The sequence below is a fragment of the Sceloporus undulatus genome, chromosome 6 (genome assembly GCF_019175285.1).
Source record: "Sceloporus undulatus isolate JIND9_A2432 ecotype Alabama chromosome 6, SceUnd_v1.1, whole genome shotgun sequence".
In the NCBI taxonomy this organism is placed as follows: domain Eukaryota; kingdom Metazoa; phylum Chordata; class Lepidosauria; order Squamata; family Phrynosomatidae; genus Sceloporus; species Sceloporus undulatus.
The window spans coordinates 114,068,204-114,082,286 of record NC_056527.1 but is presented as its reverse complement, the minus strand read 5'-3'; the positions used below and the strand labels follow the sequence as shown (position 1 = coordinate 114,082,286).

At 39.3% G+C, this 14,083-nt stretch overlaps 2 protein-coding genes across 2 annotated transcripts in view; one reads left to right on the top strand and one right to left on the bottom strand.

Annotated features, from left to right (window-relative positions):
• The window catches only part of LOC121933921, a 110,274-nt gene extending 107,015 nt beyond the window's left edge, over positions 1-3,259 (bottom strand). The window contains exons 1-2 of the mRNA XM_042473906.1: positions 3,229-3,259; positions 2,738-3,047 (exon numbers count right to left, since the gene is read on the bottom strand). Of these exons, the coding sequence (XP_042329840.1) occupies positions 2,738-3,047; positions 3,229-3,244 (326 nt within the window). The 5' untranslated portion in view covers positions 3,245-3,259. The remainder of the gene's footprint in view (positions 1-2,737; positions 3,048-3,228) is intronic.
• Positions 3,260-10,032: 6,773 nt separating this feature from the next.
• LOC121933920 (vomeronasal type-2 receptor 26-like) lies at positions 10,033-13,802 on the top strand. The gene is made up of 4 exons (XM_042473904.1): positions 10,033-10,815; positions 11,543-11,761; positions 12,533-12,659; positions 12,892-13,802. Exons 1-4 carry the CDS (start codon positions 10,033-10,035, stop codon positions 13,800-13,802), a joined length of 2,040 nt encoding a protein of 679 aa, XP_042329838.1.
• Positions 13,803-14,083: the final 281 nt, after the last annotated feature.

Here is a 14,083-nt window from a genome sequence, read left to right as displayed (position 1 = left end):
ATTATTATTATTATTATTATTATTATTATTATTATTATTATTATTATTATTATTATTATTATTACTATTATTTCCAGTATTTATACCCCACCCTTAATAAGTATATAGAATGAAAAAAGGTGTTTCCCTAAAAATACTTACAGAATGGATTAACTATGAGAAAAATCAATGGAGAGATGAACCACTTCATGATTTTTTCCCACCAGTAGGGAACTTTAATCCTTCTCTGGAAATGATCAAATGAAAGACAGTTGGTCTCTTAGATTTTGGGCTTTGGGTTTAAAAAGGAAGCTCACGGATAGCAATTTGCATGTGGCTGTCATGCAGGAGATTTAACAACCTGTGGTCAAAGGGAGAAAGACAGAGTGCTATGGGTATCTCGACTGCCATCTTTTGGGGAAGGAGAATGCAGTTTCTCTTAGGATAAAAAGGTGGAAGGAAGGGGGATGGAAGAGAAAAAAAGAAATGTGGCAGCACCTTTAAGATTTTTTAATTTTATTTTCGTGTGAGTTTTCATGGATATAAACCCACCTATTTGGATGCAGTTCAGAGTGATAATAAAGCATATTTACACAGTTGTGGGAGTGGGATGGCATACAGTGGCATCCAGAGAGATGCAAATCATGACCCTTGCCCCCAATTTTCAAAGGACTGAATAAAGCAGCAGAGGTTTCTCAGAGCTTTACAGTGGCCAGTTACTGTGGATGTGTGAAAGCAAAAAATCTGCTTAAGAAAAGTCAGTTCCCTAGGGTTCAAAACATTCTCTGAGAAGATTCCTTTTGTTATATGTGCAGCAGTGAGGACTTTGGTAGTAATATATTTTATGTGCCATGAAGACACTGTTCTTGTTTGTACCTGGAACTTGTAAATATAATTTAATCCAGCAGTTTCTCTTTCTAGACTTCGTAATTTCCCTCTTCAAGGATTGTAACCTGTAAATCCCAGGAAGGCTGAAGTGTTCTGCAACTGATTTTTGGGTATTGCCATTTCTAATGCCAGATCTGTGTCCACTAGTCTTCTTGTGTAGAGACTGTCCTCTTTGTTCAGTGTAGAGTGTAGAGGGGGCATTGCTGGCATAAGATGATAAGTCACATTGGAGAAAGAGCAAGTAAATGTACTATTTATTGTATGTAAGCGCTGTGTAAATCTACAGCGCTATATAAATAAAGTTTAACAACAACAACAACAACACTATTTTCCCCAGAGTAGATTTGGGTACAGAGATGACATCTGAGTTTGTGGCCAGGTCTTGTCCCTGTATTACATCCATATTATGTGTCCTGTTGTAAATGAGTAGTTTAAGAGTTGTCTATAGGCCAATAAAACTCTGCCTCTCAGAGCATGTGAGAGGACTATGCTGCCCTCCAGAATTAGTTGTAGTTCAACGATTGCTTGTTGGTAATTTCTTTGAAAGCTTATGTTATGTAGTTCATGCACAGGCATCAACTAGGAGTTTATCAGACCCATTCCCCCTCCCCCCCATTAAGTTGTCCCAATTCAGTGCTGAGGCGCACCATTTTGCTTGGATGGAAGTCTTCTGTCTGAAGCAAAGGATGCACCTCAACACTGAATGGGGATGGCTTGGTGCTGGGTGACAAAATGGGGCGATTTTGAGGACACTTTGAGGTGCAGTAAAATGCATTTTTCCTCAGACTCACTGAGGCGTCCCCTTCCCATGCCCATAATGGGGGGAAACTGGGCCCAATAATGTCCCTCGTTTAATCATCATCTGTCTCAAAAGTATTCTGTGAAATGTGATTTGTTTAGACTCTAGAGGGGCTAAGCAGTCACAGAAAGGTCAATTCAGGGCAGTTTATTCATGTGTCATTTAGAATAGTGCTTCTTAAGATGTCTGATGTGGGAGATCCAAGATTTTATTTTCCTAATATTCCAGAGACCAGTACAATACTTGCACCCATTAATTCCTATAATTTCTTTATCTTCTGGAAGCTCTCCAGAGATTAGTAGCAGATGGCTTGGGGGATTATACTGGTCCATTGACCACTACTTTGTATAATGTTGGTCTGGAAGGTTATCTGTGAATGAAGGGAGTTGTGGTGGTGAGGTTTCAAATGTTCTGAAGTCAGTCATGGGAAGCAAGCAGTCACAAAGAACAAAGCAAAATAGAGAGAAAGGCAAGACAATATAACTTAAGTTACTTTGCATTCCAGTGTAGCCTCCTTAAGTTTTAGTCTGGGAGAAAGACAGTATATAAAGTGAGAGATGGATGGAATTTATAGCTAACACAAGGAGTCTGGAATCACATTTGAAAGCACCCAAGATTTGAAAGCACATAAGTGGGTATGATGGTAGTTGCCTCCAACCAGAACTCTCTTCTGCCACTGGTAGATTTATAGTTGCTTTATCTCTACAGTCAGGTGGATAATAGCTTAGTGTTTCTTATTTAAGTATTTGAATGAGACTTTGGTTCTTCTTCTGTTCCTGTTTGGCTCACATTACTCCACAAATGAAGGAAGCCTTTCCTCACTATCTACCTGCTCTCTGTGAAGCAGAGGCACATCATCCAGAAAGACTGCATTGTGTGTATCTGCCCTTGATCAATTATATTTTGGAGAAAGACTGTTTTATGGAATCAAAGGCTCATCCAGTTCTGAATCCACTCAGTCTGCTTCTCGGGATAAGTTTCAATGCCTTTTCTTTCTTAAGAACTAGAAATCTACATTTCATTATTTCCAACCCACTTTCTTCTTTTTGCACAAGTTCCACTTTAGTTTGTCTCTCTGTGCCTCTTGCACAGTAATACATGGCAGTGTCTGCAGCTGTCAGAGAGGTCAGACGCAGAAAATATTTGGTCTGGGAAGGATCCACAGAAATGGTGATTCGATCTCGGAAAGATGGTGCATAGTATGTGGAGCCACTCCAATACCCCATCCATTCCAGCCCCTTTCCAGGAGTCTGGCGTATCCAGTTCCAATAGTAGCTGCTTGTGACAGAGCCCCCAGTGACAGTACAGGTCAGCTCAAGGGTTTCTCCAGGTCTCAGTAGTTCTGGTCCAGATTCCTTCAAACTGAGCTGGGAAAATACACCTGAGCAGGATATACAGAATCCAAGGAAAACCAGTGCTAGTCAACACAATCAGCCAAACTTAAAATGCACTATTCCAAACAGCCACATCACAGATTCTATTAATTTAATATCACTAAGGCAAATGCCCAAAATACAGAGTCTTTCACATCCTGAATTTGAAATGTTTCAGGAGAAACTCACCTGAGAGCAGAGCCATAACATCAAGAAAAACAAAGAACAATGCCATTTTTATGTAATAAAGAGAAAATATGAACTGCGGCCCGAAGCACAATTTTTCCTATGAACTGAAATGAAGTTGAAAGCCCCACTGGCATAATATTCGAATGGGGGCAGCTGCAGAATTTGCATGATGTTGAGAAAGGATTTGGTGAAAGGACTTATGTAAATTCTGTAAGAGGAAGACCATTATTCAAGGCCAGTCAAACAACAGGTGATAGATACAGAGTGACAGCTAGACTTCAACTTTTATTGTTAGTGACTCCAACAGATACTTGGCATCACCTATGGCATATTTAGCAAAACATGAAGTACCTGAGCACTAGAAAGCCTCTACTTTGGCATGAAGTCATGCCCTCATCTCAGATGTTTTTGAAGGCTGATATAAGATCTCCTTCTCAGACAGAGTATGCCTCTGTGAATCTGACCAAATAGAAAAAACGGCACACGTATTGATCACTCTCTTGCCCTGTCACACTGGATTTTAAAAGGAAATACTGTTTTTATCTGATTTTTACCTTGCTTCTAACTTGCTTTTATCATTACCTTCTTTTATTCTGTATCCCCTTTTTACCAGTGCTGGTCTATGGCTGTAATAAAGATGAACTGAACTGAACAATCAAAGTCAGCAAGATCTGCCCAATTCTCTCTTTTGTGGAATGTGTTGAATGGAGGAGCCTGGGCAGGAACAGAATCATATAGGATAAATATAATATAGCATTGCATGTAATGGAACAATAGACATATATAGGAAAGGAGAGGAGAAAAGCATAGACCAGATGGGGCATTTTGCTGATGCTCTTTGGTTGTGACATGTTGTGGGACGATTTGTTCTAAAGTATGGGCTTCTCTGCCTTTTGTTTTCCCAGTATTATGAATCTGCCATGGCTGTTGTAGTGACATTTCATGGACAATCCATGAAATATCATATATCATGAAATATCATGAATAACCCATGAAATATCATATATCCATAATCATATCACATACCCAACATCAATCGTATGATTATACAGCAATTTAAAAAACTTAGCAATTTAAAATTATATATATATATATATATATATATATATATATATATATATATATAGTTATTAAAGGTAATTATCATCTTTACAACTCTGCTATATATTTCTTTCTGATTTTTTTGGCTGCTAAAGCATACAAAGCTACTCGCCAGGTCACATATTCATCCATATCCACTGAGAAGTAGAAGACCGCTTCTTGTGGGCTCTGGCTGGTTTCATTTATGGGTATCACAAATTGTTCCCTTGGATGAAGCAATGCAATATGTAATGCAATATGCAATGCAATATGTAATGAACAAGGTCCTCTAATTCTGGGCATCCATATAGACATGTACGATCCTTTATGGGGATGCCCCTGTACGCTGTGTCCATTGAGTGTGTCAAAGCCTGCTCAAGCAGGAAGTTGTTTTACAACTGCCAGGATGTGCATTTAGGATTAAGGGGCTCAGTCTGGATGGGATTCAGACTCTCAGACCAGGAAACAAACTTTAGAAGAGACAGGAGAAGTCCAGTATAAGGAGTGTGTCATTTTACCCTGTGGGGTTAGCAGCCAAGTGATGCTATGCTGCACAAGGGAGGATCCAAATTCCATCTTAAATACAGTTGCATGAATTGACTTGTCTTTCTCTCTGAAAGCCCCAGTGTTTTGTTCATATTCTGAGAAATGAGAAGGAAGTGGTTTTAAGATTATTTTAGAAGAATTTCACAGTGATCTGATACAAGATACACATAGATCAATGATTTACAATGGTGAAGAGAGAGAACATTTTGATCTCTTTGTGCCACCCTTTATTTCATTCTGTTCAACTTCTTCCTTAAACTGTGGAATTAAAGCAAGACAAAAGAAACTTCCTGCCCCGGATTCAACAAAGGAAACCCATGGGAGGAACATGCTGATTTTTTGGCCTTATTGAAATAAGCAGAGGGCAGGTGGGTGAGCTTCTGTTAGTAGATGTGATGGATGTCATCAGAGGTAATATGCAACATATTCTGAGCTAAAGGCTTGGCTGAAGGAGGGAGGTTGGATGCTATCTGAAAGCATATACGTCTTGTTTCATATGGGTATCCAATATTTGATTTAGGTGTTCCCATGGAATTCATGATTAGGTTCATAGGTGTTTTTTTTTTTTAATTTTCTAGTATGTTGGCTCACGACGAACAGAGAAGCCAGGATTATGTTTACTTCCAGTGACACCATTCAGAGAGCAGAGCCAAGTTGCCATCAGTAGTGCCTGTGGAACCTCAAGTGACAAAATGTATCAGAGGTGATTATCTCCCTTACAATTATCTGAATGACCATCATTGATTCTCTGCGACACACCTCCTGCAGCTTTTCAGAAAGTGTCTTTAAAAATAGTAATGCATAAAGAAATCTGGAAGTGGTTATAAATGCTTCTGTTTGTGCCACTTAAAATTGAGATGAGAGGGGAAAGACTGGGAGGGCTTTCTCAGTCTCTGCTTGTTTCTCACTTTCATACTAAAGCACTCATTTTGAATCATTATTGCACCTTCTTTTCACTCAAGGCATGTTTCCAAACCTTTCAGAGCATGATGAGACACCTGTCATCACAAAGTGTCACTAGAAGAGACCAGTGCCCTCTCTTGCTGCTTGTTACAAGGTGTGATGAAGCTATAGATGAACATTGGAAAATCTTCTCTAAGACGGAAACAGGATGACGAAACTCCTGGTGATATTGCTTTTGTTCCTCCACATGATCTGCAAAGTCAAAGCTATCCAGTGCCCCCTGCGTGATCCCCTCCATATTCCTTATGAGTGGTATCAGCCAGAAGATGTCATCATTGGTGGAATTGCATCACAGATTATTTACATTTTCCATGAAGTTCCTTTTGAGAAACATCCCGCTGAAGAGTTCTTTAAAATGCCATTGTAAGGAATTCTCTTACTCTTTTCCTTACCAGACCTTGGAAATGTTACCTTTTTTGAATTACGATATTCAGAGGCCACCAGCCAGCATGTAGTCCAAAAAGGTAACCTTTCTTGCTCAGGTTGTCTCCTATGCTTCTGAAGATAAATAAATCAGGCTGAATGCATAAATGTGACCATTTGTAATACAGAAGGTGATCACCTCCATTGCTGAAAATGTTCTGAAAATGAGTTTCTTATAAATTAGTTTGAATATATCGAAGGTGCATACGTGATTTTCCCCCTCCTCAATCAATTTTTAGAAGACTAGATACTCATGTAAATAGGAGGCTGTGTGTGTGCATGCATGCATGTGTGTGTGTGCGCGCGCGTGTGTGTATGAATGTAAAACAGTGGTTACCTAGCAGTCAATTATTCATTTTCTAGACGTTTCAACAATTCTTAATGTTTGTCCAGTATTATGGCACACAGGTTGAGGAGTAGAGGAAGTGATGTTGACATCCCACACCATATAAATCGCAGTTCCTTGCACAGATTCAAATACAGGTTGAGTCCTCCTTACCTGAAATGCCTGGGAACAGAAGCGATTTGAATTTCAGATTTTTTTCAGATTTTGGAATATTTGCATATACATAATGAGATATTTTGGAGATGGGACTCAAGTCTAAATATGAAATTCATTTATGTTTCATATACATGTTATACACATTGTATGAAAGTAATTATATTATATTTGTAATAATTGTGTGCATGGAATAAAATCTGTGTACATAGAACCACCAGAAAGCAAAGGTGTCACTTCTCAGCCAACCATGCGAACCATTGTGGAGCATTTTGGATTATGGAAATCTGGATCAGGGTGACTCTACCTTTATAGGGATCTTCACAAAATTTATTCTCAGGAATAAATTTACATTTTTTTCCTTCTTGTTGCAAGAAATTCATCAAAATTGTGTGGATTTTCTTCATCAGGATTTCCCAACACTCTAGAAATCCATTTTTGATTCCCCTTTTTAAAATAGTCTTTATATCTGTACTCAGATATTACCTCAGTGCTTATCTGCTATCCACAATGGAGACTATGGTCTTCTCAATTGCATTCTTCGAACCACCCACACTTACTCCTGGTAGGATTGTACCCGGCTATGGGTCTCCTTATATCTTGGAAAATCTAGCAAGTCCCATGAACTAAAATGTTTGTGCGGTTTCACTATTTGTGGAGCAGAACATTTCCCTTTTATGCTCATGAAGAAGTGGACACATTATGGTCCTTTGATGCGCTCCTGTCCTAGTTTAGTGGTATCTCTCTATAGAGGCTTCTCTGTTTGTATAATCTGTGTAATTTTTAATGCTGTTAGCCACTTCGATTGCCTGAGTGCAGATGGGGCAAGATATAAATAAATTTTATTATTATAATATTGTTATTACTACTATATTTCATTTAATCACATGCAATTCTCACTTTCAGTATGATCACAAAGTTCCTCCAGCATGTCCTCACCTTGGCATTTGCTGTAAATGAGATCAATGAAGACCCTAAACTCTTGCCCAATCTCACACTGGGATTCCACATCTGTGACAGCTACTATGATGCAAGGATGACCTATCGTACCACCTTGGAGCTGATTTTCAAATCACGTAAATTTGTCCCCAACTACAAATGTAAGAGTGATGAAGGCCTCATCCTAGCCATTGTTGGGGCATTTAGCACTGAAATCTCACTACGAATGTCAGACATATCAAGTCTTTACAAAATTCCACAGGTGAGGATTGCATATGAGGATGTGGGAACTGTCATAAATTGCACCGGTGGAGAGAGAAGACCAGTGCAAACTGACAACACCAATGTGAGTGGGATGGTGGATCTGATTTAGATTTTAATCTGAACTTGAAATAGTGGTGATTTATGGATAGGTCATTTAAAGTAGAGACTAAACTGCAGAGTGGATTCAACAGACATCAGAGGCAGCAGCCATTGCTGTGAGCAAGACTGAAGGAGGGAAGGTAGAGAAAATATTATTAAATGTTTTAAAAAGCCTAGTGAAGAAGTGTTTTGGCTAAGCAGATAGAACAACAAACACTAGGTAAAATAATACAAAGGTTGAAGGGAAAGGGAGATTGAGAGGGGAAAAAACAGCACCTTTAAAACTAACTGGATTTTATTTTTTGCTTTCATGGATATCAACCCATTTCTTTGGATGCAGTCAGTATCAGGTGGTATTAAGACTTCAGGATGAAGCTTATTTATACAGTTGCAAGAATGCGATGGAATGTACAGTAGTAGGATCCAGAAGGATGCAAATCATGACCATTGCCCTAATTTTGCAAAGGCTGCAGAAGGTGATACAGGTCTTTTAGATCTTGACAGGGGTCAGTTAGTGTTGGAGTGTGAAAGTAATAAATCTGCTTACCAAAAATCAGTTTCCTAGGTTTCAAAATGCTCTCTGAGAAGATACTTTTTGTTACATTAACAAAGACTCTTATAGTAATACATTTAGTGTGCCCTGAAGCCATTGTCTTTGCTCATACCTCTGTTAATGGATTGGAATAACTCTGTTAATGGACTGAAATATATCTAAACAATAAGAACTTCTTGATGGTAGGCACAGTAGTTAAATGTCTGTACTGCAGCCAGTCACTCACAAACCATAAAGTTGCAAGTTCAATACCAGCCAGGGGATCAAGCTTGACTCAGGCTTGCATCCTTCCGAGGAGGTTGCTAAAATGAGTCCCTAGAATGTTGGGGGCAATTAGCTTACACTTTGTAAACTACTTAGGGAGTGCTTAAGTGCAATGATAAGCGGTATAGAAATGTACTTGCTAATTCTAGGAGCTATTTGACAGTGGAATATGCTGCCTTCAAATGTGGTGGAGTCTCCTTCTATGCAAGTTTTTAAATAGAGGCTGGATGGCCATTTGTGGAGAGTGTTCTGTGTACATCTGCATAGCAGGATTGGGTTGGACTGGATGGCCCTTGGGGTCTCTTCCAACTCTAAGATTCTATGACTATAAATTTGTAACTATAATCCAATTCAGTTATTTCTCTTTCTAGTCTTCCTTTGTAATTTCCTTGTTCAAGGACCACAACCTTTAAATCCCATACTGTATGTCCAGGAAGGTTGAAAAGTTTTGAAATTGATTTTGGGGTACAGCCTTTTTAAATGTCTGTTTTGTGTCCATTTACCTCTTGCATAGGGATTATCCTGCTTGTCCAGTGTAGCTTGTAGTGGGGCATTGCTGGCATGTATCACACTGGATGAAGAACATGATATATCCATGAAAGATCATGTAAAAATAAAAGCCAGTTACTCTTAAAAGTGCTCATTCATTCACTTTTCTCAGCTTTCCTTCCCTTCCTCCTTTTTCTTCTGCAAGAGACCAGCACAGATACTTCTTTGAGTGCTACTAGGCATAGTTAGGTACTATTATCAGATCTCATTTTAGTTAGGTTTAATTTTTGCAACAGCATTTTTCTATGAAATGGGGTGTTTTCAAAAGAAGCAAAGGTGATATGTTACATTTTAGAAATTTAGAGAAATGGTGTCCTGTGTTGGAGCATTCTTGACTCCCACAGGATTTTCTAGACTATATACCTCCCATCATTTCCATTCCTAACATCCTCTCTGGGGATAATGGATGTGCAAGTGCATTACATATCAAAAGCACTTCACTTGGAAAAGCTGGTATATTATATAGTGCATTTATATGGATTTTTTCCTTTTAGCTCTCACTGTGCTTGAATGTACTTAGGCAGTCCTTCTAAAGATCTCCCAAAAATAAATGCATGTTTTTTTCTAGCTCATGTATGGTTCATTTGATTTGGAGGAAAGCGCTCATCTTCCTTTTCTTTACCGCATGGTCCCAAATGAAGCCCATCAAAACATGGGAATTATCTACTTGCTGAAATATTTCAGATGGACATGGGTTGGGCTATTTGCCGTGGATGATGATGGTGGAGAACATTTCTTGAAGGCCCTGGAACCACAGCTTTCTCAAAATGGAATCTGTTCAGCCTTTGCTCTGAGAATCCCCAAACAAGCAATTCGGTTTACACCTGCTGTATTCCATAACATACACTCTGATCTATATGAATGTTTTACAGATAAGAAAGTCAGTACATTTGTCTTCTATGGAGAAACCATGTCTGCCATACTGCTGACAATCTTGACAACGCATATAGAGAAAAACTTTGGGAAAGTGTGGATCATGACGGCTCAGATGGATTTGACTTTACTGGGATTTCAGCCAGACTCAGACTGGCAACTTTTCAGTGGCAGCATTTTCTTCAGTGTTCATACAAATCAGCTCCAAGGATATAATACATTTCTACAGACCATAAACCCCTCTCAGATGCAAGGAAGTAGTTTTCTCAAGGAATTCTGGGAGCTGGTATTCAACTGCGTTTTTCCAGATAAAGGAAAGCCAGTAATGGATGATAAAATTTGCTCTGGGGAAGAGAGGCTGGAAAGTCTTCCTGGACGTCTTTTTGAAATGAACATGAGTGGCCACAGCTACAGTATCTATAATGCTGTTTATGCCATAGCACATGCTTTCCAAGCCATGGAATCTTTTAGATTAAAACACAGAGCAACAGCGGAGGGTAAAATTACTGAACTTCAAGACCTCAAGCCTTGGAAGGTAATGTGTCCACCTTTTTTGTGGGCATAAAAGTGAATGCACATGAAGCTTTTACATGGCGTGTTTGTTATATTGGGTGGGCACTGTAGTTTTTAATGTATGTAATTTTAATTTTAAGTGGATGATGTGGTGGTTTAGTGGTTAGGATGCCACTGATGATTGGAAGATCTGATGACTGGAAGATCGGAAGGTTGGCAGTTCGAGGCCTGAGTGCTGCATGATGGGGTGAGCTCCTATCACTAGTCCCAGCTTCTGCCAACCTATCAGTTTGAAAGTATGCAAATGCAAGTAGAGAGATAGGTACCCCTTTGGTGGGAAGGTAACAATGTTCGGTGCAGTCATGCTGACCACATGAGCATCAGAATAGTCCTTGGGCAACGCTGGCACTTTGGTTTAGAAATGGAGATAAGCACCACCCTACAGTTGGTTATGACTAGACATTCATGTCAAGGGACTACCTTTACCTTTACCTTTAGACATCCCCAAATACATGTGATAACCAAAGGACAGATTCCTTGGAGTCAGGAACAGAAGTCCCAAAGATGTTACTAAAAGCTAGTCAGTCCAAAGCAACAACTACATTTCTTCCTCCCACTATAACTATTTGCTCTTTACCCCTTGTGAATAACTTAATGTCACTGATTCCAGGATTTTTCTGGGGGTATTAAGGATAATTCTGGATTCAATCTGCTGTTCTGACATAACTTTTCTTTTCTTCCCCACTTAGATGCATCCTTTTCTTCAAGGCATTTCATTTAACAATTCAGCAGGAGAAACTGTTTCTTTTAATAATAAGAGGGAAATAGTAACTGTTCTTGATATTATGAACATGATCGTGTTTCCAAACAAGTCCTTCTTTAGAATGAAAGTTGGAAAGATGGATCCCAGGACACTTGAAGTCATTATAAACAAGGATCTAATTGTGTGGCCCAACTATTTTAATCAAGTATGGCTCTTAGAGTGGCCCTCCATTTAAATGTTTTAAAAATGGGATAGAGGCTAAATGTTTTGTTTGTTCCTAATCACCTGTTATTGGTGATTAGTCTTTAGAATAAGCCAGGTCCTCTAATGATATATATACCAGTATGACACAGTATTAACTGTTTTGAGATATAAAAGATCTGGGCCTTTGTTCCAAATGAGCCACATTAAGATGCCTAGGTATCTGGAGATCCTCTAGCATGATTCTATGGTCACCATCCACAGAAGGATATCCAGATGCCTAGAGGGAAACCTCTTTAGGCACCCATAGATCCTCCAGTGCAACTTTATGATCGACTTCCACTGAAAATATAGATTTCACTATTATTGTTGACTTTCACTATCCATGGTAAGTCTAGGAATGTATCCCCAGTGGATACTGGGGTCATACTATAATTAGAAGGTGTTTAGTATATTTCACAATCCTTGATAACAGCTTATTAGAATAAGGAAGTGGATAAAATGTCTTTGCTAATCGCATTGATCCAATGGCTATTGATGCCACAATGTATTTTTGTCCATGGGATAAGGCACTGGCTTAAACAGTCTGTGCCATTCTCCATACGTTTCTCAGTCAAGCAAACAGATAAGGCTTGTAGCCAGATATGGAGATCAGTAATGCCTAGGAAGTCATTGGGAGATTTTTTGGCATTTTCCATGACTCTTTTGATTTCATTTAAAGGACTTCTAGAATAAACATAAATAAGTCAGTCTCCCCTCTTCTCTTTGCTGATAGGTGCTGCCGATTTCATTGTGCAGTGATCCCTGCTATTCTGGTTATCAGAAGAAAAAGAAAGAAGGGGAGAAATTTTGCTGTTATGACTGCATTCCATGCCCAGAAGGGAAGGTTTCAGATGCAATGGGTATGTGACATTTGTACCACATTTTCCAGCATAATATAAATCAAAACATATGAAGTGGCAGATTATTTGATTGTATGCAAATCAGTGGTAGGCAAGGTGATATTGTTCAGAGATTTTGGACTGCTACTGATATAATTTCTAATCATTGGAAATCATGACTAGGGAAGATTATAATAGTGCCAAGATAATTTACGTATATGGTGACCTCTCCCCCTTCTGCTTCCTTTTTCAGATATGGATAATTGTAATGAATGCCCAGAAGATCAGTATCCAACAACGGACAAAGATGGATGCATCTCCAAAGTCATAACTTTTCTGTCTTATGAAGAGCCTTTAGGGATTGGTTTAGTTCTGATAGCTGTCTTCTTTTCTTCCCTGACAGCTGTGATACTAGGGACTTTCATTAAGTACAGAGACACCCCCATAGTCAAAGCTAACAACCGACACATCACTTACACTCTCCTCATCTCCCTTTTGCTCTGCTTCCTTTGTTCTTTCCTCTTTCTTGGAAGACCTAAGAAAGTGACCTGTTTTCTCCGGCAATCAGCTTTTGGTGTTATCTTCTCTATGGCTGTTTCTTGTATCCTGGCCAAAACCATCACTGTGGTTGTTGCTTTCATGGCCACCAAACCAGGGTCAAGCATGAGAAAGTGGGTGGGGAGAAGATTGTCCAATTCTATTATCCTTCCTTGCTCCCTTCTTCAAGCCAGTATTTGTACAGTATGGATGGGAACCTTCCCCCCATTCCCAGATTTGGATACATGGTCAGAGACTGCACAGATTGTGGCAGAATGCAATGAAGGGTCCACCATAATGTTTTATCTTGTCCTGGGCTACATGGGATTTCTTTCCATCAGCAGCTTCACTGTGGCTTTCCTAGCTAGGAAGTTGCCAGACACTTTTAATGAAGCCAAGTTCATCACCTTCAGTATGTTAGTGTTTTGCAGTGTTTGGTTGTCTTTTGTTCCAACCTACTTGAGCACCAAGGGGAAATATATGGTAGCTGTGGAGATTTTCTCTATCTTAGCCTCTGGTGCTGGGTTATTGGTTTTTATATTTTTCCCCAAATGCTACATCATTATACTGAGGCCTCATCTGAACAACAAGGAGCAACTTATAAGGAGAAACAATTCTAGAATCTAACATGCTGACTCTACGGAGTTTATCAGACGCAAGTTTTTGGACCCTCAATTCCACTAAGGAAGTGAAACAAACGTTGCACAATGACCTTATAACGCGATGTTCTACCACATTGCTTGCTTTTCCGTCAATCCCCCGAAACGTTATGTTAGCGCTACAATTGCGCAATAGTTGCGATTTGCGTGATGTGAAACCATGCATAGCGGAACTTTTTACTACACCAGCACCTTCCTTTTGTCTTGAACATTTCGCATCAACATATTTGTGCATGCTCCTTGGAGGTT

Bases quoted from the DNA above. Each gene is read 5' to 3' on its own strand.
- LOC121933920 (XM_042473904.1), top strand. From the start codon at position 10,033: ATGGTCCCAAATGAAGCCCATCAAAACATGGGAATTATCTACTTGCTG. The intron at 10,816-11,542 runs GTAATGTGTCCA...TTCCCCACTTAG, and splicing joins AAGACCTCAAGCCTTGGAAG to ATGCATCCTTTTCTTCAAGG. The intron at 12,660-12,891 runs GTATGTGACATT...TTCCTTTTTCAG, and splicing joins GAAGGTTTCAGATGCAATGG to ATATGGATAATTGTAATGAA.